The following is a 24,169-nucleotide window of genomic DNA, read 5'->3' as shown; positions in this document are numbered from 1 at the left end:
AGAGTCACGGATGGAAAGGAGGGAGCGGCAGTGGGAAGGGCCGGGTCCCTGAGGAGCCCCTTCCCTCCCACCTCAGAGAGCGCCCTGACGGTGTGGCTGTGGCTGCAGTGCTGTTTGGGCAGAGAGGGAAGTGGCGCGAGGCCCTGTGTCAAGCCCTCCTTCATCCCACACTCCTAAGCCCCTCTAGGCAAGGCCCCTCTAGGCAAGGGGGCGAGGGCAGAGGAGGGAAGCGGGTCAACACCGCACTGGCCCCAGTAAGGGCTGAGGGAGCAGTCTCAGGACCCAGAGGGGTGGCTGGGAAGAGGTTCTAGGGAAGGAATGGGCCCTGAGCTGGGCACTTATCTGGTCGCAGGCCTCTGCCTACTACGACTGACACTCACAGATGACCTGGGCCACCGTCATCACGGGGCCAGACGGGGATGCTCCTGAGCAACGGCGACAACCTGTGGGGCAGGGGCAGGGAGGGGAGGAGGAGACTGGCAGCTCAGACCGGGTGGGCACCACAGTCTTGAGGAAGACATGGGGATGAGGGCCCAGTGGAGCCAGGGAAGGAAGGCGTCTAGACAAAGACTGTACACGGCGAAGTCGGGAGGAAGAAGCATGAGGGCGGACAGAGATGAGAGGGATCCTCAGAGCAGGAAGCGAGAGCACTGGGACAAGAGCGGGCGGAGGACAAGGCAGGCAGAAGTCGAAGGCCAATGGTGAGGCAGGTGGGTGACCGAAAACCTCCGAGTAAGTGAGGAGCCAGGCGATGGGAGACAGAAACTCCGAGCTGGACGAGGGACAGGGAGCTGGGACTGCTCTGTGCCTGAGTGTGTGCACCTAGGAGGTAGCTTCTGCTGCCTCCTCCCTCCCACTTGCAGGACCAGCTCTGTCAGGAATCAGGAAGAAAGTGCTGAAGGGGACGGACACAGGGCATTGGAGCAGAGCTGGAAACCCTCTGGAAACCCCCGCCCTCGATCCTGAGGTGGAATCAACTTTCCGGAAGTTCCATGCCCCAGAGCCCCAACCTAAATGGGAATCCTGAGGTGCTCTGGGTGCCGCCCTATCTGCAAACACCAGCGTTCTCCCCAGCCCCACCTTGCTGCATGATCTCCACGATCTGCACCACCTTATCCATGTGTTTCCGAGCAGCAATCAGCCCCTGCAGCATCAGCATCTTGTAGTAGTTGAACATGTCGCCATCCAGGCCGCCCATCACCTGGGAGGAGAGCAGAGTGCCAGGTGTGCAAGGGAGCTCAGAGTCCACGAGCCGGCCTGAGCTGCCCCCCCTTGCGCAAATGTGTCAGACTCCGTTACTTCCCCACCTCTTCCCAGGCAAGGAAGCCCCTCAGGACATCTGGCCTCAGCCTGACGTATTGCTATTTCTGTTCTGCTCGTCCTCAACTTGGGGGGAGCCCATGAGCTCCCCGTCCCATGACAGAGAAAGAATGCAGTGAAGCACCCCTCCTCCCCAACTCACATCCACAAACTCTGTGGTGAGTTTAAAGGCTGATGTCTCAAAGCCTAAGTTTCGAGGTGAGCTGGACAGGATGAAGCCAAAGTCGATGTGGATGATGTGGCCTTCCGCGTCCAACAGGATGTTGCCATTGTGCCTGAGGAGGCGGCAGAGGAGAAGAGGCAGGAGTAAGTCCGAGGGAGGAAGGAACTTCAAGCTGCAACACGCTGGCCCCATGGCAGCAGCGACACCCCTGGCTTGGTGTCTATAATGGTGGGTCCAACCTCCTCGAACCCAAAGCTAGCAGCAGGAAGAAAGGAAATCAGAAAAGTATCAGCTAACGAAGGTTGTGGGGTCTGATTCGCTATCATTTACACTTTAACAGCTTGGAAGATTATCCTGATTTTCTAATAATTACACTGCTAAGCACCTAAACCAACCCCAATCTAGTAAAGAACTAGTGGAGATGCAGGGCAAGAAGGCTGTCATGGAGGCCAAGCACTTGGCTCAGTGGAGGCCTCCGGTCAGAAGCAGTTTACCTGTGTTTTATTTGTAAATCCTACAGTCCACTACAGAAGGGAGCCGTGGTCCCAGGCTGAGTGCAGTTTAAGTATAAAACAGTGTCTTTGAGGAGTAAGATTTAACTACCTGGTAAAACCACTTATGCTAAAAAAAAAAAAAAAAAAAAAAAAAAAATCTCAGGAGGCAATTCCTACAAGCTCGCTGCAGGAAGAAGAGTTCAGGGGCGATAAATCCCAGGTCTTTGTGATTCCCACATGAATGGCCAGTGGGAGGAGCAATTAACATGCTAAGCATGTGAAGCTGGGCCATTCAGCATAACGGACCTCCTCAGTGTCAATAGAGGCTTTGTTAGGCTAAGAACTCACAGTCTGAGGCCACCTTCTCTGGGGTTGGTCTGATTGGCCAAAAAGATGGGGGACAGAGGGAGAACTTAGTCTCACCTGCATCCTTCCCGCTATGGCAAAGCATGAATTTAGCAATACACACAGTCTTGAAAGCCAGAGAGTTCTAGACGGCCTGGGCCAGCTTCTCATTTCACAGGTGGGGAAACAGAGGCCCTGAGAAAACTGACTCACCAGCCAAGGTCCCAAGCCAGTGAGGGGCAGTTTCTTTCCCTTAACCGTCGGGAATTAGCTCCAGCCACAAAGCTATGTGGCACTCAATCGGAAGCTGTTAAAGACCTTCAACTGCTTCCAGTCTGGGGCTTCATTTACTGTTGCCACTTCTCTCCAGTGATGATTCCGTTCATGGCTTGACTACTATGTATTCTTTTTTGAGTTATTATGAAAGGTTTATCAGCTGCCTGTCCCCTCTCTCCCTTTTAAAAGGTAGACTCTCATCTTCAGTATGTAATCTAATTTAGGAGACATACCTTCAACTATGTTCATTTCCTAAAGAAAAGCCCAAAGGCCTGACTAGCACCTGCTTCCCTGACCCCACTTACTCAACCCAGGGGCTTAGGCTCTAGGGCTTCCTGGGCCCTGGTTCTAAATCCCGACTCTTCAGGAACAGTCTAAAGCTTGCAACCAGCTTCCTCATAAATAATGACATTTCCCTTCAGCTCGCAAATGCAAAGCCTCTGCTGGCTTCATCTGCAAGGCTGGCAGAGTGGAAAGAACACAGGTTCTGAAAGTTCGCTGACCTTTATTTCCTTGTGAGGAAACACCTGTTTGAAACCATTTTCATTTGGTTTCAATATAAGACTGTCTGGCCAAACAGGCATGTGAAATGCCTAGTATTGCTAATTACTAGAGAACTGCAAATCAGGACCACAATGAGGTATCACCTCATACCAGTCAGAATGGTCAGAATCGAAAAGTTTACAAGTAACGAATGCTGGAGGGTATGGAGGAAAGGAACCCTCCTACACTGTTGGTGGGAATGTAAATTGGTGCAGCCACTATGGAAAACAGTATGGAGATTCCTTAAAAAAAAAAAAACTAAAAATAGAATTACCATATGATACAGCAATCCTACTCCTGGGCATATATCCAGAAAAGATAAAATCTCTAAAAAAATACATGTACCTCAATGCACTATTTACAACAGCCAAGACATGGAAGCAGCTTAAGTGTCCCTCAACAGACAATGGATAAAGACGATGTGGTACATATATACAGTGGAGCATATCTAGCCATAAAAAGGATAAAATAATGCCATCTGTAGCATCACAGATGGACCTAGAGATCATCACACTAAGTAAATCAAAGACAAATATCATATGATATCACTTCTATGTGGAATCTAAAAAAATAAAGAGTTCCTGTCATGGCTCAGAAGTTAACGTAACCGACCAGCATCCATGAGGACTTGAGTTCTATCCCTGACCTCGCTCAGTGGGTTAAGGATCCCATGCTGCTGTGGCGTAGGCCGGTGGCTACAGCTCTGACTGGATCCCTAGCCTAGGAACCTCTATATGCCATGAGTTTGGCCCTAAAAAGACAAAAAAAAAAAAAAAAAAAAAAGTGTCAGGCCATAGCAAGCACTTAATAGATGCTAGAGTTCTGATTAAGAGGCTCTGTTAGCTAATTTTATTTTATTTTTTCTTTTTAGGGCTGCACTTGGGGCATATGCAAGGTCCCAGGCTAGGGGTTGAATCAGAGCTACAGCTGTCAGCCTATACCACAGCCACAGCACAAGGGGTCCAAGCTGCATCTGCGACCTACACTACCGTTCACCGCAACGCCAGATCCATTAACCCACTGAGCAAGGCCACAGATTAAACCCATGTCCTCTTGGATACTATTCGGGTTCATTACTGCTGAGCCACAACAGGAACACCCCCATTAGCTAATCTTCATGTGCTGCTATATATCACCCGGAACCTGGAAGCACAGGCCACTGAACGAGTGCTTTCCCAGGACAGCTGCCCTATGCCCTGTGAGTGGCACAGCTCACAGAAGCATTCCGGGTTTTGACCCTGAGTCACTGTCTGGAGACAGTCCTAAAAAGCAGGGCCTCAGGGGGTGTAATTATCTTTGTATGACATGCTGTTCACCTATATGTAAAGCTGAGCTTCATAAAGGTCACATGACAGCGGGAGAAAAGACAGCTCTGGGCAAAACAGCAGCTGCTTAAGAGTCTTGGAAATCATATGTTGGAACAAGGAGAATTCAGGGCTAGGAGTTTCAGCTTTGTGTTCACCATGTCTCTCATATCCAGCTGCTCCTTTCTGCTTTCAGCCTGTAGAACTACCCTTGGGCCAGGCTCTTGCTTCACTGCAAAGGGCCCACTTATATCCAACCTCACGCACAGTGCCATTGGGCGCATTCACTCAAAAGACTAGATCTTGCCATTCCCTATCTCCTGCAGAATAAAACTCCTCAGCCTCATAACGAAGGCCCTACTAATCCAGCCTCAACTCACCTGATGTCCCCGCTACTACTGTGCCAGGCTGTGTGGCCCAAGCTTTAATCACCTCGAGTTGTTTCCTCTGCTTGGAGGGTCTTTCCCCCATGGCTTCTCTGTCCTCGTTCTCTTTCGTCCTTCAAGACTCTGCTTGCTCAATCCCTGCTCCCTGCACAAACCCTGCCCTTCACCCCTTACCCTGGTAGCCTCCTTGCTTTAAGGCACATGAACACATCTGTCTCTGCTTAAAGTAGGTTGTTTCATCTCATATCTTGGCAACTGATGAATAAATCCGACTACACATGAAGGGAAAGAGGGAACCCTGGAGAAAAGGTTAGGATGAGAGACAGGAATTCACCTACCTGTCCTTGACTTGCAGCAGGTAGCAGACCAAGCAGTAGCCAGCACAGCTTTGCACAAAATTGCGCTGGGCACTGAGGAAAGCCTCAGTGGTGTAACTGCCATGCTCCTGCAGGAAGTAATCGAGCAAGGAGAGCTGTGACTGTTTCTTCACCTGGTGGATGGACACAGCGTTGACCACTGGTTCAATCATGCCACTGTCAGCCGAAATCACAAGAATCTTGTATGGCTTGATCCACAGGGGTACTCGCTCCTGTTCCCAAATGGACTGTGAGGAGACAGAGAGGCAATGAAACTTACCCTCTCCAAACTGAGGGAGGAGGCTAAAACCCCCTCTGTGCCTAGCCTTGGACAGTTCCTATCCCTTGGTGGCCTTGGATTCTAGGCCATCACTTGATTAAAACACCCTGATCCCACTGAGGACCACGGAGTTCTGAAAGGAAGTCCAAGGCCTGACAAGACACAAGGAGCCATGTGGAAAAAGATTTTTATAAACAGAAGTCCAAAAAAGGGAGAGAGAGCAGGAAACCTCACCATCAGCTCGCAAGCAGGGTGAGGGGAAGATATTAATCCAAGTTCAAAGGATGGAGAAAAAAACCAAAAAAGATTTAGGCTCAGAGAAAGCTGCTCTAGAAAATGAATTATATAAAGAACTGATTAAACAGATGAACTCGCTTGTAGGCAACCAACCCGGGGGCTCAGGAATCGACATCTCAGCACACTGCAACCCACGTGTTGCAAATCAGCTGGGAATTTTTATCTAAAGGACAAACTCAGCACCGTGATAAGAATAGGTGCCGGTCACAAAAGGGCCACAAGAGGTCGCTGTGGAGCTGCCCTGCAGCTATACTTCCTGGGGAGAAGCAGCAGCTGAGTTTAAGTCCAATGCAGATCTGGGCAGGAGGCTGGTCCCCTGCAGAGCTCTCCACAGACCTGATGATCACCTCAGGTGGGCTGCACACGAGCTGAGTTTCCCTTCTTTCTCCCTCCCTTCTCTTACCTGCAGTTGCTTCAACACCTGGAAGGCCAGCAACTCCTGTCGAAGATCATCCCCACACTTGACAATGACTGACAGGAGCCGCCAATTGGGGAGATGGCCATAGGGGGAGCCCTCTCTGATGCGCCTGTTAAAAAAAAAAAAAAAAAAAAAAAAAAAAAAAAAAAAAAGCAAAGGCTGTTGAAAGCGATGCCAGGCTGAGGACAGAGACACAGCTTCTGCCAAAACCCCAAATCAAACTCCACATGCAGTAAGGACTCAGAGAGCCTGGGGATGGCAGCTCCCTGCCCAACTCACCGCACTTTCTCCTGCCAGGGCTCTTTGAGGGCCACTGCAGAAGGGTCTTCTGGGTCTCGTCTGAAGGCTGTGGGGGTGTGAGCCAGCTGCTCCGAAAGGCGCCGTCTAGCAGGAAGAAACTATATCATTTGCTTGGAGGAGTTACCCCAGAGCCTCATGTCCCCGCCTATGCCGGCATTTCCTGTTCTGTTTCCTTGATTCTGGGCTCACAGAGACAGAGACCTGGGCTGAGGGAGACTCACGGAAGGAAACACACCACAGACACCTTTTTGCTAACCTGCTGGTTTGTAATCATGTTAAATGCAGACTACAGACCCTCCCCACTCTGCAGCCAAAATTTTAAATTCAGAACAGGTGTGGCTCTAGTATCTGGCTTTCCAACAAGATCTTTTCTGTCTCCCTTGACTCTGACAAGTGTGGTTCTCGGACCTAACCTGGGCAACGCTGCTCTAACTCCCTCCTCTGGTGCTTTCATTCCTTTGCAGTCCTTTTGAAATTTAATTTTTCTGTAGCCCAGGAATTCCTCAGCCCACACCTTCACTGCCTCAAGTCTGGTGGCCTCAGGACAAGGAGAGAGTAAGGACAAAGAGGGGAAGAAACACGCTGACAACTAGAAAGGAGACAAAGAGATAGGCAGTGCCTTAGAGGCGGCTGAAAAATGAGAGGCAGCATAGCCTGGCCATACCGGATGTCACCTGCTGCAATGAACACAGGCTCCTTGCTCTCTTGGCTGGTGATGCTGTCCACGGAGAACTGGGAGATGTTGTCACAGCTGTTGGTGTGCATTTCAGGGAGCTGAGGAGAGCAGGGGACTGCAGGTCAGAAGCGCTAAGCACAGGTGTCGCTTCTTTCACCTCCTCAGGCCACTCTGGCTGCTGCTTCCACATCATGATCAGCTCTCAAGCCCTTCCAAACTCTGCTCCAAAAAGTCTCTCCTGGTTATGCAGCATCCTGACTACCTGGACCCCAAACAGATCCTCTAGCAGTGGTTTTCAACGTGTCAACTCACTTGCATCAGAAACACAGGGAATGCCGCTAAAACACAAACTCCCAACCAACGCCCCCTTCCCCCTCCCCCCGGCCGCCAATCATTCTGAACTAGAATTTCTGGGAATGGGATCTGAAGGTCTGAATTTCTAACAAGTTCTCCAAAAGCCTTCCGTATACTCAAGTTTACAAACTGCTACGACCACCACAGAAAGCCTTATACTGAAAACCTCCTTAGGCCAGGGAAGCATTCTCCCTTAGGGGCCAGAACAGACCCTCTCCAGGCTAGGTTCCTCTGAAGATTTCTTTAACCTAAGCTATTCAATCTGTTTTGTTTTGTTTTGTTTTCTTCTTAAGGCCACACCCATGGCATATGGAAATTCCCAGGCTAGGGGTGGAATCAGAGCTGCAGCTGCCAGCCTACGCCACGGCCGCAGCAACGCTGGATCCAAGCCACGTCTGTGACCTACACCACAGCTCATGGCAACGCCAGATTCTTAACCCACTGATGAGTGAGGCCAGGGATTGAATCTGCATCCTCATGGATACTAGCTGGGTTCTTAAACCCACTGAGCCACAATGGGAACTCCATAAGCTATTCAATCTTACCTCCCCATCTTTAGCTATAAAATATTCTACCAGATCCCAAGGCTCACATCAAGTCCCTTTTCTCCTTCCTTTGTACCAGATCATTTCCCCTTAACTCCATTCATCATTTTCTGCACATTGCCTTGTAGTGTATCTAATAATAGATTTTTTTCCCTTAAATGTTTGCATCCAGCCTCCCCAGTTGGACTGTAAGCTCAGGTACAGAGAGTCAGCCTTTTCACACAATGAAAATCTGGTTGTGTCACAACTCTAATAAAATCCTGTTCTGCATCCTTACCACCACAGAACAAAATCCAAGTTTCTTTCCACAGTTTACAGGATCCTTCTTACAATTTGGCCCATGCCAGCCTCTCCAGCCTCATTCTTCATGACTCATCTCACACCCACCAAAAGTTTCTTTCAGTTCTTAAAACGGGCCAAGCTCTCTTGTGTCTTCCTGACTTTGCACATGCTTTTCCCCTTGCGTGGAATACAGCTAATTCCTACCTTCAGGCCTCAGTGAAACAGAACTTCCTCCAGAAAGTCTGTGGGGGCAGGTTCAACCCAAGTCTGGAATGTTACCCCCACCCTCAGGTGCTCCCATGACACGCCAACCTCTCCAGCACAACCTGGGTCAAACCACACCACAACTGACTGACCTTGGTCTCTCTCCCATTAGGTCATAAGCTCCTTGCAAGCAGGGGCCAAGCCTTGTTTACCAGCACTCAGGGCTGGCACCAAGAAAGCCCTTCGTAAATACTCCTTGAATGAATGTACGGATTATTCTTCTCTGCTTTCCTAAGAATTTCTATATCAGGTGTTCAATATATTGATGAAATTGTCCCTACTCTCTGGGCTTTGAAGTTCCTCCTTTTAGCCTAAATTCTTGCAGGAAAATGAGCTCCACCAGAATCTAGCCCAGCTGAGCCTGTTCAGAGCACCCCCCTTGCATACCCAGCCCATCACTCCCCGCCCCACTTCTTTGGGCGCTTGCTTCAGCCTGCCTCCATGTGTGTTGCCTTGTCTCAAATATACTGAAAGCTCCCGAAGCATAGAAGCTGGGCCTCAGTATTACCTCCCTGGAGTTCCCTCACCTCCACCTGCAGCTCGCCTATGTCATCCACGGACCAGGCCTCGTCATCGTTGTCATAGTTGGGCACCGTGCTGAAGCTGCCTGCCCGCTGCTCGTGGGTGATGCCGCACTCGGGCAGATTCTCTACAGACCGGGTGCTCCGAATTCGGTTCTCGGGGATCCGGGCGGGGACATTGGTGGTGTCGAAGTTTTCACATTCGAGGACTTCCACATAGATCAGGTAGGGAGCCTGGCGGGGGCGTGAGAACAGCATTTGCCACTCACCTCCACCTCTGTTCCCCCCAAGCCTCAACTCTGCTAACATGGTTCTTTCTGCTGCTCACTCCGACTCCAGCCTGCATCCACCAGTCAGTCCCCTGACACCAGGAATGCCATATTTAGGGCAGGAACTTAACCTATGAACAGCTGTATAAAGAATTTGGATGAGAGAGTATGTAGGTCTTCAAAATGTTTCAGCTAAGCTTCAAAATGTAAAGATGACGCACCTGGACAAAACCATTCCAAACTGTCAATTACCACCCATGAGGGGCCTGAAAGCCCCTGTGGGCTTGTCCTAAAAATAGACAAAACAGACTAGGAAAAAGCTAGGCACTGTTCCAAACACAATTCTAGTCTTCAATACGTCTTCTGGAAAAAAAAAAATCTGAACCATCAGTACTCATTTCAACTAGCAGACAAATTTAGCTAATTCTCTCCAAACAATGTGAATCGGCACCCTTTGCTCCTTCTCCCTACCCACTGCGATCAGAAAAGGTCTTAGAAACAAAGATTTCTCTACTCTCATTGTTGCTATACCTGGAGAGCCCAAGAGTTATAGAAGGGCTGGAGAAGAGCTCCTGAAAGGACTGTGAGGAAAAGAGAAGAGCGGCTCTCTCCTGAGACACGGCAAGAAGCACGCCAAAAAGACCTGGCCTCTTTGGCCCAGAAACACACAGCCCAAAGCGAGGGACCGGAGGGCTCACAGAATCACAACAGCACCGAGTGATGTCAAAGGCCGACACGTGCACGGGGGCCACGGAGGGAGTCCAGGATGCTGGTGGGGCGTCCCTGGGTACCTACCCTGGGCAGCTGGGGGAGCGGAGTCAGATAAGGGGTACAGTTTGGGCCAGAGGCCACCTACCTTGTCCTTAGAGTTGAGGACAACAGCCTGGGTGTGGGGCACGCGGACCACGTGGTGGTCAAAGCCAGCAGTGGGCAGCCAGACACGGGCAGGGAGCTTATGGTTGAGCAGGGAGAGCTCTGAGATCAGTCGCTGGGTTTTCTGCTCCTTGGTGGGGAGCGTGGCCAGCCGCTTGCCAATCGCCATCAGGGACTTGATGAATTCCCGCTCAGGAGCCAGTCTGACGGGCTACAGGGAGTAAAAGATGGTGAAGAAACCATAGAAAAAAGCAGCCCACCCACTCAAGTCACTCCTGGCCATGAGGCCAGGGATCCCGGGGCTCCAGAACGCCAGGGCAGGAGCTGCCCTTTCAGCCTCTTAGGAGACCGCGCCCCCCATCAACTTGAATTGGGAACAGGTGGAAGAGCCAGCGCATTCCTTCTCCACAGGCTGTTTCTTGAGGTAAGGTGGGGGAGGTGTGTGAACCCAAGTCACTGGGGTGCACCCCTCTTCTCTTGGACTTGAGTTCTTGAGGAACTGCCCCAAGGCTTCAAGACAGCTGGGAGAGTGACGTCCAGAGATGTTAGCCAGGGACCCAGAGAGAGATGAGCTGCTCACACATGAAGCGCTTCACCCATCTTGAGAGCAAGGCAGCCCCTCTCCCCACATGGATCCTTGGGCCGGGTCCAGGACCCACAAGGTAGGGAGGGGAGCTGCCCATCAGTACATCCCCTTTCCCAGGAGGACTCAATCAGTGACTTCTGATGCTTTCCATGGCATCCCCCGTCTGCCCTATAATCACTCACAAAGGGTCAATGCACATGCAGGGGATGAGGGAAGGATGAGCAGACTCTGCACTAATGAGGGAACAATCAATGGGGAAAGTAAAAGCAGATGAGGGAGGGAGGGAGGGAGGGAGGGAGGTGGGAGTGGGCGGGTGGAGAAAACCACAGCTCCTTTCAGCCCGTGAGGAGCGCCCTGAAGGCCTGTCTCTTCCAGGGATTCCTCCTTGGATCCTCTGCCCCTACCTCTCAGGGACTAGGCTCCCCATAAGAGCGCCCTCCTGTGAGCGAGGTTCCTCAAGTTGGGCACTTCCGTCATTCCCAGAAAGGGCAAAGTCAGTCTGGGGAGTAAGGGGGGTGAGGAAAAAGATGGACTCAGCTAGACCTGAAGAAGGCTCTTTTCCCAGCCTAAATCCTTCTACCATAAGGGACATTTTATCAAGACGCCTCCCCACACCCTGTCCCATTTCTCCTCAGCTAGGTAACAGTATCTTTTCCTCTTATAGAAAGTCTTTCACTCACCAGGCGTGTGTGTGTGTGTGTGTGTGTGTGTGTGTGCGCGTGTGCACGCGCTGCTTAGTTCCCTGAGTGAGAATTTCTACCCTCACTCCCTCACACTGCAAAAAAGAGCTTCTTTGGAAAACTAGGCGGCACCAGGCTCACCTCTGCATGTGCACAGAGCCAGGGTTCAAAGGAACAGCTCATCTCTCAGCCTCTACCCCATAGGGGGCTGGCTCTGGGGCCCCATACAATAATGAAAAACAGGGTGAATCAGTCAGAAATGCTTTGGGAGGCAGGGTTGAGAAGAGATAATAAAGACAAGACAGGAGACCTAGACCTTTGTGGTCCCTGGAAATATCCCAGGGGCCTAGTAGAGAAAGAAAGGAAGAGGAAATTAAGAGACTCACTCCTTCATCCTGATCCCCTAATCCATCCACTCAGGTGGCAAATGGTCACCATCCCACGGACCCTCCACCCCAACCAATTCTTAGTTATCTCAGGTTAGAAACAACAGAATTCTTTCCCATCCTCAATTCGGCATTTGGGTCAGGGGCCCTTAAATTGCGTCAACATGTTGGAACTGTGACCCAGGCCTCAAAAGAGAGGCACTGCCACATGGGAGGAGATAGGAATCATGACTGAAAGGGGATCAGCACAGAACAGAGAAAACTGATTGGGCAGACAAATCAAAAAGAAAATGTAAAAAAAATCATCCAAACTCCCAGAGGGTCCAGCATTTCCTCTCACGTCTTTACCCAGCAACAAGGTCCAAGACCCTGTGGGACCAGAGGGTCAGGGGTTAGTCCAGAGGGAACAAGAAAGGAGAATGAGGATTAAGGAGCATCCTGGGCGGTGAGCTGGGAAAGGGAAGAACTCAGACCTGGAAGAAATGTGGTTGAAGTTAAAAAGAACACCAGCTGTGGGGAGGTAAAACTTTCCTTCAGGCCAAATCCTGTTTGCTTTTCGAGTCAGCTCACCCAGCACAGGGCCTGGCATTTAGAAGACAATGAATGAGTATTTGATGGTCTAATGGCAGAAACCATGGGAAAAGGGTTCTTGGGTGGGAGAAACAGGATCCTGGGGGTTTCTGCCAAGCAGTTCTTGGCTCCAGTCCAGGGGAAAATTCTACCTCTCTCCCAGCTGTTTGCTCTAGAGACCCAGGAGCTGGAGGCTGAGTTGCACTGCATCCCAGCTGTCTCTGGGAGAAGGATCAACTGAGCCCCACTCAGCCTGGGCTCAGAGCAATAGTAACAAAGGGTAGGGGGCTCCTCCAGGCCTGGGAGGCCTGGGAGGGAGGGACGGGTCTCCCAGGAAGAACAGGCACTTTTAACTCTAGCCTCGGCCTGGGGACTCAGAAGATCTGGGGACGGAGAGGAAATGCGGCCATGGGGGGAGCCTGCCACCCAGTCCCAGCCTGGCCCCACTTACGGAACTGAATGAATTATCAATACTCTCGGTGCTGGAGGAGAGCTCCTGGGAAAGGGCCAGAGGGCAAGGGGAGAAGGAGGGGGCAGGGAGGGAAGGGAGAGAGACAAAGGCAAAGAATTTAGCTCCAACTTGGATCATAACTCCTTCTCTACCTTTCTGCTTTAACGCAAGGAGGTCAACCCAGAAATGCCACGTGCCCAGATTCTTGACACTTGTGGGAGATGCTAGAAGGCTAGCTCAGACCTTGAGGTCAACAACGTTCAAGAGAGGGTGGCCTCTGCTTTTCACTTTCTCCCCTTCTATTTTTGCCTGCCCAAGTCCTTCTTCTAGGACAAAATCCCAAAACTGCATCCCTTAGGGAGGTAACTCTGCGCTGCCAAGCTTCCCTTTCTTTTTACCACTCACATGCTTTCAACCAACCCCTTCTCCATGGAGGCCACCATCAAGGGATTGAATTTAGCAAGCTGCATGGCCCCCATACTGGAAACTCCATGTTCCTCCAGCTTCTTGGAAATGTCAAGGAGGAAGCAGAAGAGCTAAACTTTCAGTGCCGGGTACCTCTCCTCTCTAATCAGCCTCATCAACATTTTGGGAAACCCAATCCCAACCCTGAATCACGTGACAAGGGATGCCACAGATTCATGAGCATGAAACCTCTGGGCTAGATGCTGCTGGGAGTTAAGGATGAATAACTCTCTTACACACCAAACTTCTGTAGGCTTCTTACCAGGCTATTTCACATAACAATTTTTTTTTTTTTTTTTGCTTTTTTTAGGGCCACACCCATGGCAGCATACGGAGGTTCCCAGGCTAGGGGGTTGAATCGGAGCTACAGCTGTCAGCCACAGCCACATCAGATCCAAGCCGCGTCTGCGACCTACACCAGAGCTCATGGCAGTGCCAGATTCTTAACCCACTGAAGGAGGCCAGGGATCAAACCCGCAACCTCAAGGTTCCTATCCGATTCGTTTCTGCTGTGCCACAGTGGGAACTCCCAAAGCTCAGCTTTTTGACATAAACTGGGGAGCCAGGTCACAGCTGAATCCATCTGAGAGAGCTAAGTAGCTGAGGAGCAGCAGCTGTTCTGGTCCCAGCCCAGGGGATTTCGCTAAACCTCACCCCATTCCTATGTCTTATTAGTGCCTGAGCAAAACAGAGGAAAGGGTTGGTGGTCAAACTCATTCAGCGGCTCTGCCGCGGCTCATACACAGGCCTATCCTGGGTTCTGTCCACCAAGGTCCCCCACGACAGGGAGAAGGGGCAATACAATACGTGTGCACAAACGTGCAGGAAGGGAGGGACCTGGGCTTAAGAGACAAAGTCCTTAAGGGGGGCAGGAGGGTGGTGGTCACTGAGCTACTCTGCAATCAGCGTTTCAGGCATTTGCTTCACTTCCGTAGCCTAAGTTCTATTCTAGCTGGAGGCCCTGGTCCTACACTCAGGCCTTCCCTCGAAGAATCTGGGGAGAGGGGCGCTTAGAGAGAAAAGCCAAGCCAAACACTCTCCCAAGGCAACAACTCTACTGCTTTAGGCAGAGGTGGGAGGGAGAATCGAGGCTGTGAGGATGCCCAAGTCTATTATGACTTAATTCAATTTTTACTCATGAGCTGGTTGGAGAAGGAACAGCAGGCAGGATATTGGTTCCATGAGCCAGGCCCCAGCTGATTCTCCCACAGACAGGACAGTCCTGTCTGACTCATTAACAGCCTTGGGGGAAGGGAGGTATAGCATGATCTGCTCCTCTCTCCTACTCTGGAGGCTTGAGTCACTCAAACTGAGTCAGCTCCAAGGAGAAAAGCTTTGAGTCCAAGAAGCTGACATCACACTCTTATCAGGCTGTAAGGCTCACTGGAGCTTCCAGTGGGATACGCAGCAGATTTCTCCGTACAAAGGTTACAGTCCTGAAAAGACAAAGCTGATGTACAAGTGTCATTGTGTGGGGCAGGGTGTGGGGGGAGGATGGTACCTACACTACTCTCTGCTCCTTGAACCCCCACCCTATGCCAAAATATTTACCGTTTGGTTACAACTGGAAAGGACAACTGCCTGAGCAGAGTTCCCTGATCAGGTTGATAGAAACTGCTTTGAAGGGTGGGCTCTGAGGGGTAGGGAATGGTGGGAGATGGGAGAAAGAGGTGCTAGAGTCCTTTGATTGTAGGGGAGGGTGTCAAGGATTCCTCATGAAAAGAAAACCGACCCTCTGTGAGATCTGGGCAGAGAAGAACACTGCAGGTTGACTCCAGGCAGGAAGAGACTATCCAAGCGCCTGGGCTTCTTCTCTGAGGCCTCACTTTGCCCTCCAGAGCTTCTCTATGGGTGACAGGAGCGAAGGAATAAACTCGCACAGGGGTAATCGAGAGATGGGAAGCAGTGTGTCTCTCTGCTAACCTTACATAATTATGTGCCTTGTTTCAGTAAGTTGTATACTTCCTCCTTGTGTGCAGGAATCAACATTTCAAGAGAGACAAATTCCACCAAAAAACTGTTAGAACGAATAAATTTAGTAGAGTTTTAGGATACAAAATCAAGAGTCACAAATGAAATAGCTTCCTAGATAGCAGGAGCTCCACAGTACCTCAGAAGTCTCCGAACGGAAGGACACCATTATATCCTACATCCTTCACTGCCTTGAGCTCTGGGCTTTGCACGGCTGTACAAGTTCAGGAACTATTTGTTGAGTGAATAAATGTTGCATGACAGGGGAGAAGTAGGAGTAGAAGAAAATCAATTCCCTGGGTATTTGGGAGACAAAAGCCTTCAAAGATACATCCTCAAAATGCCAAAGGGCTTTGGTGAGACCTTTGTGCAGAAGATTCCAATGCTTAGCCCCCTGGAGCCTCTCTCACTCTCATATTTCCTGAGGAGTCGCAGTGGCTTCAGGTGTCTCATTCTGCCAGCATCAGATAACCTGGGAGTGCCTGGGGACGTGGTATCTCCTTTCCTGGATCTACTGACCCAAGATCAAGGAGCCAGGCTGGGAAGAATGGCAGCTGGAGAAGCCATCCCGAGGATTTAAGCACTCACAGAATAAGTGTGTCTCAGCGTCACCCCAAATCCCATCCTGAACAGGAGTCAGATACAAGGAAGAGGGACTGAAGACCAACAAAGAGTAAGAAAAGGCTGGGGCCTCAGCTATTCCGGTCATGAGAACTGCAAAATGCCTGCAGAGAAAAGCCAAGAGGCACCTGACAAGAGACACCAAGGGATTCACTTCCAGCTGCTCGAACTCATACTGCTACAGGCTTGACCCCAAGTGGAGGAGCTCCCAACCCTTCATGACCTTAGTCCCACTAGCTCTGGATGATTCTTGCTCTACAACAGCCTCCCTTCAAGACCCTGGGCTGCCCTGTCAAGCTCAACTAGAAATGAAAATGGTCCATTTCAGTTCTGAGATCAGTTGGCCTCTGCCTGTGCATGGATGTGGAAACCTTGATGGCCAGGGCCTAGGCTGTTCTCCCTCATACGGACTCTGACAGCTGAGGCCTGGCCTGATCCGTACTGGCGGAGACACTGGGGGCAAAACACCTCATCTCGCTAAGCCTGTTTCCTCAGTGAAGTAACAGTCTCTTAGGGTTGTTGTGAGGACTAAATGTAAAGTACCTGGCATGATGTTTGGCATGTAAGTGCTCAATAAATGTTATCTTTTTTAGTTTCACTATTATCACAACTAAATGCCAAATTTCCAGAGGGACCAGGCTCTGCAGTCTCCCTCCTCTGCCTCTTCCCTCCCCTAGCCACTCTGATCTCTCCCTAGTTGAAAGAAGTCCCATTGTATCAAAAACGTGGGTGGGTTATGTGCCCCACAGAGGCAGATGCCAGCACCATGGCTACATGCGTTTTCCAACAAGTGCAAGTTCCTTGTTCTTTTCTCCTTTCGTTTCTAGGATAGGCTGGCAGTCAGGATGGGAGACAGGCTGGTGGTGAGACAGGGGTGAGGCGGGGCCTAGGGCACCATTGTCTGGCTGGGACATCAAGTCACTGATACTTGGTTGGCCATTGGGCAACTTCCCCTACTATCTACAGATGTGGAATGAAAGGTGGGCATATAACCTAGCAATGTGCTCGCCTTGTCTCTGCTTGTATCCTAAATGGAATACCCCCCACTGCTGCTTTCTCTTCTTAGGCTTCAGGTCCTCGACGAGACAGTGGGTATACCCGAGATTTACTCTATACCAGGACTGCTTTCCTCTTCCCTTGGTGCTTCTCCCAAATGATATGGGAAAGATACCAACAAGGCATCCCTTCCCCCAAGGAAAGGCAGGCAGGAGGGCTTTCTGCAGATGCCTCAGTGATAGGGAAAGAACTGAACCCTTATGTCAACAAAGAGCAGGCTCTTCAGGGAGCTGGGGGAAGGGATTATGAGGAGGAGTGGACAAGAGAAGGAAGCTGAGGTTCTATTACACATCCCCCCTCCCTCTGCACACACGGAACTCACAGAGTCCCTTTTCCTCCCCTACGGTTGCTGCTCTGAGAGGTCCTACTGGTACCCCAGATTCAAGTCAGGGTGAGGAAGGCTCTGCCACAGTTCTCAGTAAGTAGTTAACAAAACGGCAGTGCAGTCGAGTAAAAACACTGGACAGAGTCAGGAGCATCAGGCCTGCTATTTGCTACATGACCCGAGGCAGGTCACTTGATCTCTCTGGGTCTCCGTTCCTGATAAAAATGAGGCAGTTGGAATACATGAATTCTAAGGCCTTTTTCCATTCTAACATTCCATGCTTTTATCGGTGAAATGAAACAGAGGGAAGGAGAGAAAAGGACAGAGCAACCTTATGTCAGACATCCTGTCTCCACGCCACTTTGCCTGCCCCTCTGGCACTCCCAGAAATTTTACCTCGTCCTCGTTCTCCACTTTAGGGTTGCTGGCTGTTCGTTTCAGGTTGCTGCTGAGACTTATGCTGGCGGTGGCATCTGACTTAGAGCGCTGGTGAGTCCTTTTAGAGGGAGACAGCCCTGTGTCGGGGGCTGGGCTCAAGGAGGGCAGCTCCCTCTTTCGGTGAGCTGGCTTCAGCTCATCCGAGAGGATCAGCTTCCGTAGCTTGGTCCCACGGGAGTGTCGCTGAGTGGAAATGTGCATGTCTGAAGAGTAGGCCCCAAGCAACAGGGCACACTGGAGGGAAAAGTTAATGCTCTGGCGGCAACGGTGGACGATGTAGGGCTTGATGGCATCACCCACGTCCTCATCCATGTGGATATACATGTTAAGCAACTGTGGCAGGTAGAAGTCCACGTCCTCATTACGAAAGCAGAAGAGCCGGTTGCCGATGTAGGCTTGCACCCCAGGCTCCTTGGAGTTATACAGGTATGAAATGGCCATGGAGATGTCAAACAGTTTTGACTCAAACAGCCTCAGCAGCCAAGACTGTTTGGCTGAGTTGTTCTGCCGCCGCCTTCTTGTTCCCTTGGCTGTGCCGGAGGCCACTGCGGCCCCCATCTCATCTTCCTCCTCCCTTATCTGGGTGGGTGGATCGTCCAGGCAACGGATCTCACTGTCCACACCATCCCCATTGACCAACTCCAGTGGGGTGCCTTTGCCACAAACAGCCGTGCCTCCATGCAAAAGCTTGACTTTCTCCAGCACCTCCTGGCAGGCCTTCTGGGCCACCTCAGGGTCAATCACCGATAGTTCCCCGACCCCCTCCGTGATGACGCTTAACAAGGAGCCCCCATTATTCCCTGGTGGGCCAGGAATGGGCTCAGAAGTTGGCTTCAGGAGGACAGGCTCCACTACCGTGTCTCCCATGGCCACAGCCAGACTTCGAGCTTCCAAGCTACACAGGGAAGGAGGGACAAACAGAAAGGGAGACACATACACACAGTGGTTAGTGGGGCCATCATCAGGTCTCCTTTTGTCATGAAACCATCCCAGGGACCACCTCTTTTTGTCTTCCTGAACTCCTTCAAGATCAGATGAAAAGTCATCTCCCTAGAAGCTTCCTCTAATTATCTCCACTTCACTACCATTCTTCGTTCCTTCCCCGCTTACCTCAGTTGCGCCTCTCTTCTTAGCTTGTATTTGCAAAATGCTGCTTTATATGTGTTACACTTAGACAGGTTTACAAATTCTTCAGGTAGACCGAGAAGCAATTCTGGTCTTAATTCCCTTGTCCTCAACTCTTCGAATGCTTTCCTATCTCCATGCTCTTCCCATATCTCCCTTTAAATGCCTGCCCATAAATTCTTCCTTTGCCTCTTCTAATTTCCTCATTTATGTAATGCTCCATACACAGACCTGAGCATCTCATCTTTATTTATTTGTTTGTTTAGGACCGAAGCCTTGGCACACAGAGGTTCCCAGGCTAGGGGTTGAATTGGAGCTGCAGCAACAGGCATACACGACAGCCACAGCAACACCAGATCTGAGGTACCTCTGCGACCTACACCATAGCTCATGGCAACATCAGATCCTTAACCCAGGATCCTTAACTCACTGAGCGAGGCCAGGGATCGAACCTAAGTCCTCATGGATGCTAATCGGGCTCGTTAACCACTGAGCCATGAAGAGAACTCCTCATCTTTATTTAGTATTAAAACCTTGATGGATTTTTCTAGTTAAATACTTTCTTTTTTTTTTGTCCTTTTGCCATTTCTTGGGCCACTCCCTCGGCATATGGAGGTTCCCCTAGGTTCCCAGGCTAGGGGTCTAATTGGAGCTGTAGCTGCCAGCCTACACCGGATCCTTAACCCACTGAGCAAGGGCAGGGATCGAACCCGCAACCTCATGGTTCCTAGTCGGATTCGTTAACCACTGCGCCATGAGGGGAACTCCGTTAAATACTTTCTTACCTTCCCTTTTAGACTCAACGCTCCCAAGAAATAAGGGCCAGAAAATACCACGTCGGGCTTCACTAAGAAAACATCAATTCTGCTTAAGAGTGCTGTTTTTCTTTTTTTTTTTTCTTCTTTTTAGGGCCACACTTGAGGCATATGGAGGTTCCCAGGCTTGGGGTCTAATCAGAGCTACAGCTACTGGCCTACACCACAGCCACAGCAATGCCAGATCTGAGCTGTGTCTGCAACTTACACTACAGCTCACAGCAACGCCGGATCCTTAACCCACTGAGTGAGGCCAGGGATCGAACCTGCAACTACACGGTTCTTAGTTGGATTCGTTTTCACTGCACCATGACAGGAACTCCAAAAGTGCCATTTTTCTGCTTGTCTGACTTCATGACATCATTCTCTCTTTCTCCAGCGCTGTGGCAGCTGAAGGATAGTGGAAAGACTCCTGAACATGGAGTCAAATAAGCTGAGGTTCAAAATCCTGGCTCTGTCATTATGAAATGTGTAAACTTTTGCAAACCATATACCTTCTGATTTTCAGTTTCCTCAACTGCAAAATGGGAAAAATATATCTACTTCTCATTGTTATTGAGTGGAAAAAAATAACTTTACGTGTACAAAAGAAAGTAGCACAGTTCCTGGCATACAGTAGTACTCAACAAATCCTAACTGAATCCTAATCACCTAAAAAGTTAGTAAACAGTGTGTGTGCACACGCACATATGTTGTTTACAAAGGAAGTGAACTATAGTTAACACTCATTATTTGAGACTCTTCCAAAACATTACTGTCAGTCCCCTCCTATCCCAACACTACTGTCCCCATTCTCATACATATACTCCAAGAACTGGAGGAGCTGTGAGAAAGCAAAAAGAAATCAGGCTGGAACTCATGTGTGTGGAATGTCCACAGTACAGGGAGGAATGGGAATCAAATAACCAAGAATCCCTCTCTGGAGGGACTGGCAGAAGGATAGACAATGAGATAACATTGCTGACAAAAGCCATTGCCTTCCTAGAACAATTCACCAAATCCAGATCGGGAGAATCAGTGCCACAGAACAGGAGGAAATGTCCAAGCAAGGACTGGGAGAGGCCGGCTGCTAGCCTCAGATCAACCCGGCTCCAGAGTCTGGCTCTAGTCGGAAATGGGCTCAGAGGCCTCTTCACAAAAATACAAGTAGAGTGAATCTAAGACTCACTCAAGGGCATCAGCAAGAGGAAGGCAGAGGCTACTGTGGAGTTGGAATGCAGGTAATTTCTAACTAATAGTGATACCACCTTTGACACTAGTGAACATGGGTGCACGTACTCTGGGTAAGTGGAAAGAGGCTCAAGGTACAGATTCTCAAAGTTCCCTGATGGCCCAGCGGGTTAAGGATTCGGCATTGTCACTGCTGTGGCTCTGGTTACCGCTGTGGTGCAGGTTTGATCCCTGGCCTGGGAACTTCCACATGCCACATGCCACAAGCGTAGCCAAAAAAAAAAGATACAGATTCTCTAGTCACTCTGGAAAGCCTCATTTTCCACTGCCACTTTTCTAGTGCCTCTTCTTGCACCTCTGAAATGTTAAGAGTCAAGGTTAAGGGAGTTCCTGTGGTGGCGCAGTAGTAACGAACCCAACTAGTATCCATGAGGACACAGGTTTGATCCCTGGACTCGCTCAGTGGGTTAAGGATCTGGTGTTGCCATGAGCTGTGGTGTAGGTCGCAGACACAGCTCAGATCCTGCATTGCTGTGCCTGTGGTATAGGCCAGCAGCTGCAGCTCCAATTCAACCCCTAGCCTGGGAACTTCTATATGCCGCAGCTGCAGCCCTAAAAAGCAAAAAAAAAGAAAGTCAGGGTTACCTTGATCTGCTCAATATTTTACAGTCCAGCTTCCTGCCTCCCAGCAGTCACCACTAAAGTTTTATAGGAACACAGATGGAACTCTTGTTCTTAGAGCACACCAAAAAGGCTACTTCAGTTATCTTTCTCCCAACTCTGTCAAGCAAGAATTTAATTTCTCTGATGCAGTTTGAGCTTGGTATCAGTAAAAAGGTGGCAATCCTGGAGTTCCTCTTGTGGTTCAGTGGGTTAAGAACCCGACTAGTGGAGTTCCCATTGTGGCTTAGCACTAATAAACCTGACTAGTATCCACGAGGATGTGGGTTCGATCCCTGGCCTCCCTCAGTGGGTTAAGGATCCAGCATTGCCATGAGCTATGGCGTGAGTTGCAAATGTGACTAAGATGTGGCATTGCTGTGGCTGTGGTATAGGCCAGCAGCTATAGCTCCGATTTGACCCTTAGCTTGGGAACTTCCATACGCCATAAGGTGCGGCCCTAAAAAGAAAAAAAAAAAAAAAAAAAAAAAAAAGTGGCAACTCTCTCACTATGCTCTCTCCCAAATTAGGCAGTGCCCTCTGAGCAGTAGAACCAGCATGGCTGCCTGTGTGGATATGTCTCTACTTGCAACAATGGGCTGCACAGGAATGATAATAAGGGAGCTTTAACCATGCCCTGCTGTACCTCTGTCCGGGACTCTGCACCAAAGGATCACTCAAATTTAACTGGGACCACTACCTTTTAGGTCTGCTTAGAAACTCACACAACAGCCTCAATCATTTTATAAAACCAACTCTTTTTTTCTCTCAATCTCTATGCTTGGCACATTTTTCTGTTTTCTTCTATGCCACAGACAAAGAAGTCACCAAAGGCTCCTAAAAGTCTACTTTTCAAAGCTTCCAAGGGGGAGTTCCCTGGTGGCTCAGCAAGTTAAGGAGCTGGCGCTGTCACTGCTGTGGCACAGGTTCGATTCCTGCCCCAGGAAACTTCCCCATCCTGTGGACATAGCCACCCCACCCCCCCAAAAAATATAAAATAAATAAAAACTTCCCAGGGAAATGAAATTCAGACATTTTTCCACACACAGTATCTGAGACTTCGCTAGGAAATGCAGATCTGGAAATGATCACCCTTGAGATTAGTACTGGCACTAGGAACAGCGGAAAAGAGACCATCGGTTCTTTTATCCCAGCTGGGACTTCCCCACTGAATAGAAGCGATCCCCCATTCAGAAGCCTTTACTCCCCAGGGAACAGGCGATGTCAAGAGGTGAAGGAAAACTAAACTCCTCTCCTACAGAGGCAGCTCTGCCACTAGAAACTTCCAAACTGGCACTGGGCCTCCCTCCTGGCCTTTCTGAGTCTTAGGAACCACCTGCATTTGAAGGAAGACAATGAGGGAAGGAGACGCTGATGGAAATTTAGGTTGTTTTGGTGATTTTAGACAATAAGAAATACGAAATGGATTTTCTAAAACCTAAATTCAAATGAGGTCCTCAACATCAATTCATTCATTTTCAAAGGCAAAGAAAATACAGCTTTGATAAGTAACCATTCTAAAGAGAGTGAAAGGACTAGAAAGAGAAAAAGGAAGACAGTTTTTTTTTTTTTGTCTTTTGTCTTGTTGTTGTTGTTGCTATTTCTTGGGCCGCTCCCGCGGCATATGGAGGTTCCCAGGCTAGGGGTTGAATCGGAGCTGTAGCCACCGGCCTACGCCAGAGCCACAGCAATGCGGGATCCGAGCCGCGTCTGCAACCTACACCACAGCTCACGGCAACGCCGGATCGTTAACCCACTGAGCGAGGGCAGGGACCGAACCCGCAACCTCATGGTTCCTAGTTGGATTCGTTGACCACTGCACCACGACGGGAACTCCGGAAGACAGTTTTTGTATTTACCACCCTTCCCCTTCTAAGTCAGAAAACAAGAAAATCATGACAGAAAAAAGTCCAAACCTGGGAGTTCCCGTCGTGGCACAGCGGAAATGAATCCGACTAGGAACCATGAGGTTGCAGGTTCGATCCCTGGCCTCACTCAGTGGGTTAAGGATCCGGGGTTGCCATGAGCTGTGGTGTAGGTGGCGGACGTGGCTAGGAGCCTACGATGCTGTGGCTGTAGCGTAGGCCGGCAGCTGCAGCTCCGATTAGACCCCTAGCCTGGGAACCTCCATAGTTGCAGCCCTAAAAAGCCAAAAAAAGAAACAAGAAAAAAAAAAGAAAGTCCAAACCTTCAATATTAAATGACTCCTATGGGGGAGTTCCTGTCGTGGCGCAGTGGTTAACGAATTCGACTAGGAACCATGAGGTTGCGGGTTCAGTCCCTGCCCTTGCTCAGTGGGTTAAGGATCCGGCGTTGCCGTGAGCTGTGGTGTAGGTTGCAGACGCGGCTCAGATCCCGCGTTGCTGTGGCTCTGGCGTAGGCTGGTGGCTTCAGCTCCGATTCGTCCCCTAGCCTGGGAACCTCCATATGCCGTGAGAGCGGCCCAAGAAAATGGCAAATAAATAAATAAATAAATAAATGACTCCTATGGCTCTCAAGGACATTCAAACAACCAAGGCTCCACATTTCACAGTTGGAGCCTAAACTGGCCTTCCAGTCAGACTGGAAGGGAAATGAAGAGGCC

At 50.0% G+C, this 24,169-nt stretch overlaps 1 protein-coding gene across 15 annotated transcripts in view; it reads right to left on the bottom strand.

The window, feature by feature from the left end:
• The window catches only part of PI4KB (phosphatidylinositol 4-kinase beta), a 31,653-nt gene that overhangs the window by 888 nt on the left and 6,596 nt on the right, over positions 1–24,169 (bottom strand). Inside the window, exons 2-12 of one of the 15 annotated variants that reach the window (XR_014844192.1) lie at positions 17,774–18,710; positions 12,940–12,984; positions 10,250–10,477; positions 9,131–9,358; positions 7,147–7,256; positions 6,462–6,566; positions 6,168–6,291; positions 5,170–5,435; positions 1,463–1,738; positions 1,081–1,201; positions 381–443 (exon numbers count right to left, since the gene is read on the bottom strand). Coding sequence is in view for 9 of the 15 variants with exons in the window: in XM_013997156.3 (XP_013852610.1) it covers positions 381–443; positions 1,081–1,201; positions 1,463–1,595; positions 5,170–5,435; positions 6,168–6,291; positions 6,462–6,566; positions 7,147–7,256; positions 9,131–9,358; positions 10,250–10,477; positions 12,940–12,984; positions 17,774–18,682 (2,332 nt within the window). In the remaining 6 variants the exon portion in view is untranslated. Of the gene's footprint in view, positions 1–380; positions 444–1,080; positions 1,202–1,462; positions 1,739–5,169; positions 5,436–6,167; positions 6,292–6,461; positions 6,567–7,146; positions 7,257–9,130; positions 9,359–10,249; positions 10,478–12,939; positions 12,985–17,773; positions 19,239–24,169 lie in introns of all 15 variants that reach the window. The other 14 variants (XM_013997156.3, XM_085023038.1, XR_014844191.1 and 11 more) reach the window with 14 other exon arrangements.

This window comes from Sus scrofa, chromosome 4 (genome assembly GCF_054392235.1).
Source record: "Sus scrofa isolate SSC_HxYL_T2T_F1_AM1 chromosome 4, Sscrofa_HxYL_maternal_Yorkshire_Landrace_v2.0, whole genome shotgun sequence".
Taxonomy (NCBI): Eukaryota; Metazoa; Chordata; class Mammalia; order Artiodactyla; family Suidae; genus Sus; species Sus scrofa.
Note: the sequence above shows the minus strand (reverse complement) of the source record. Positions and strands in the feature narration are given on the sequence as shown.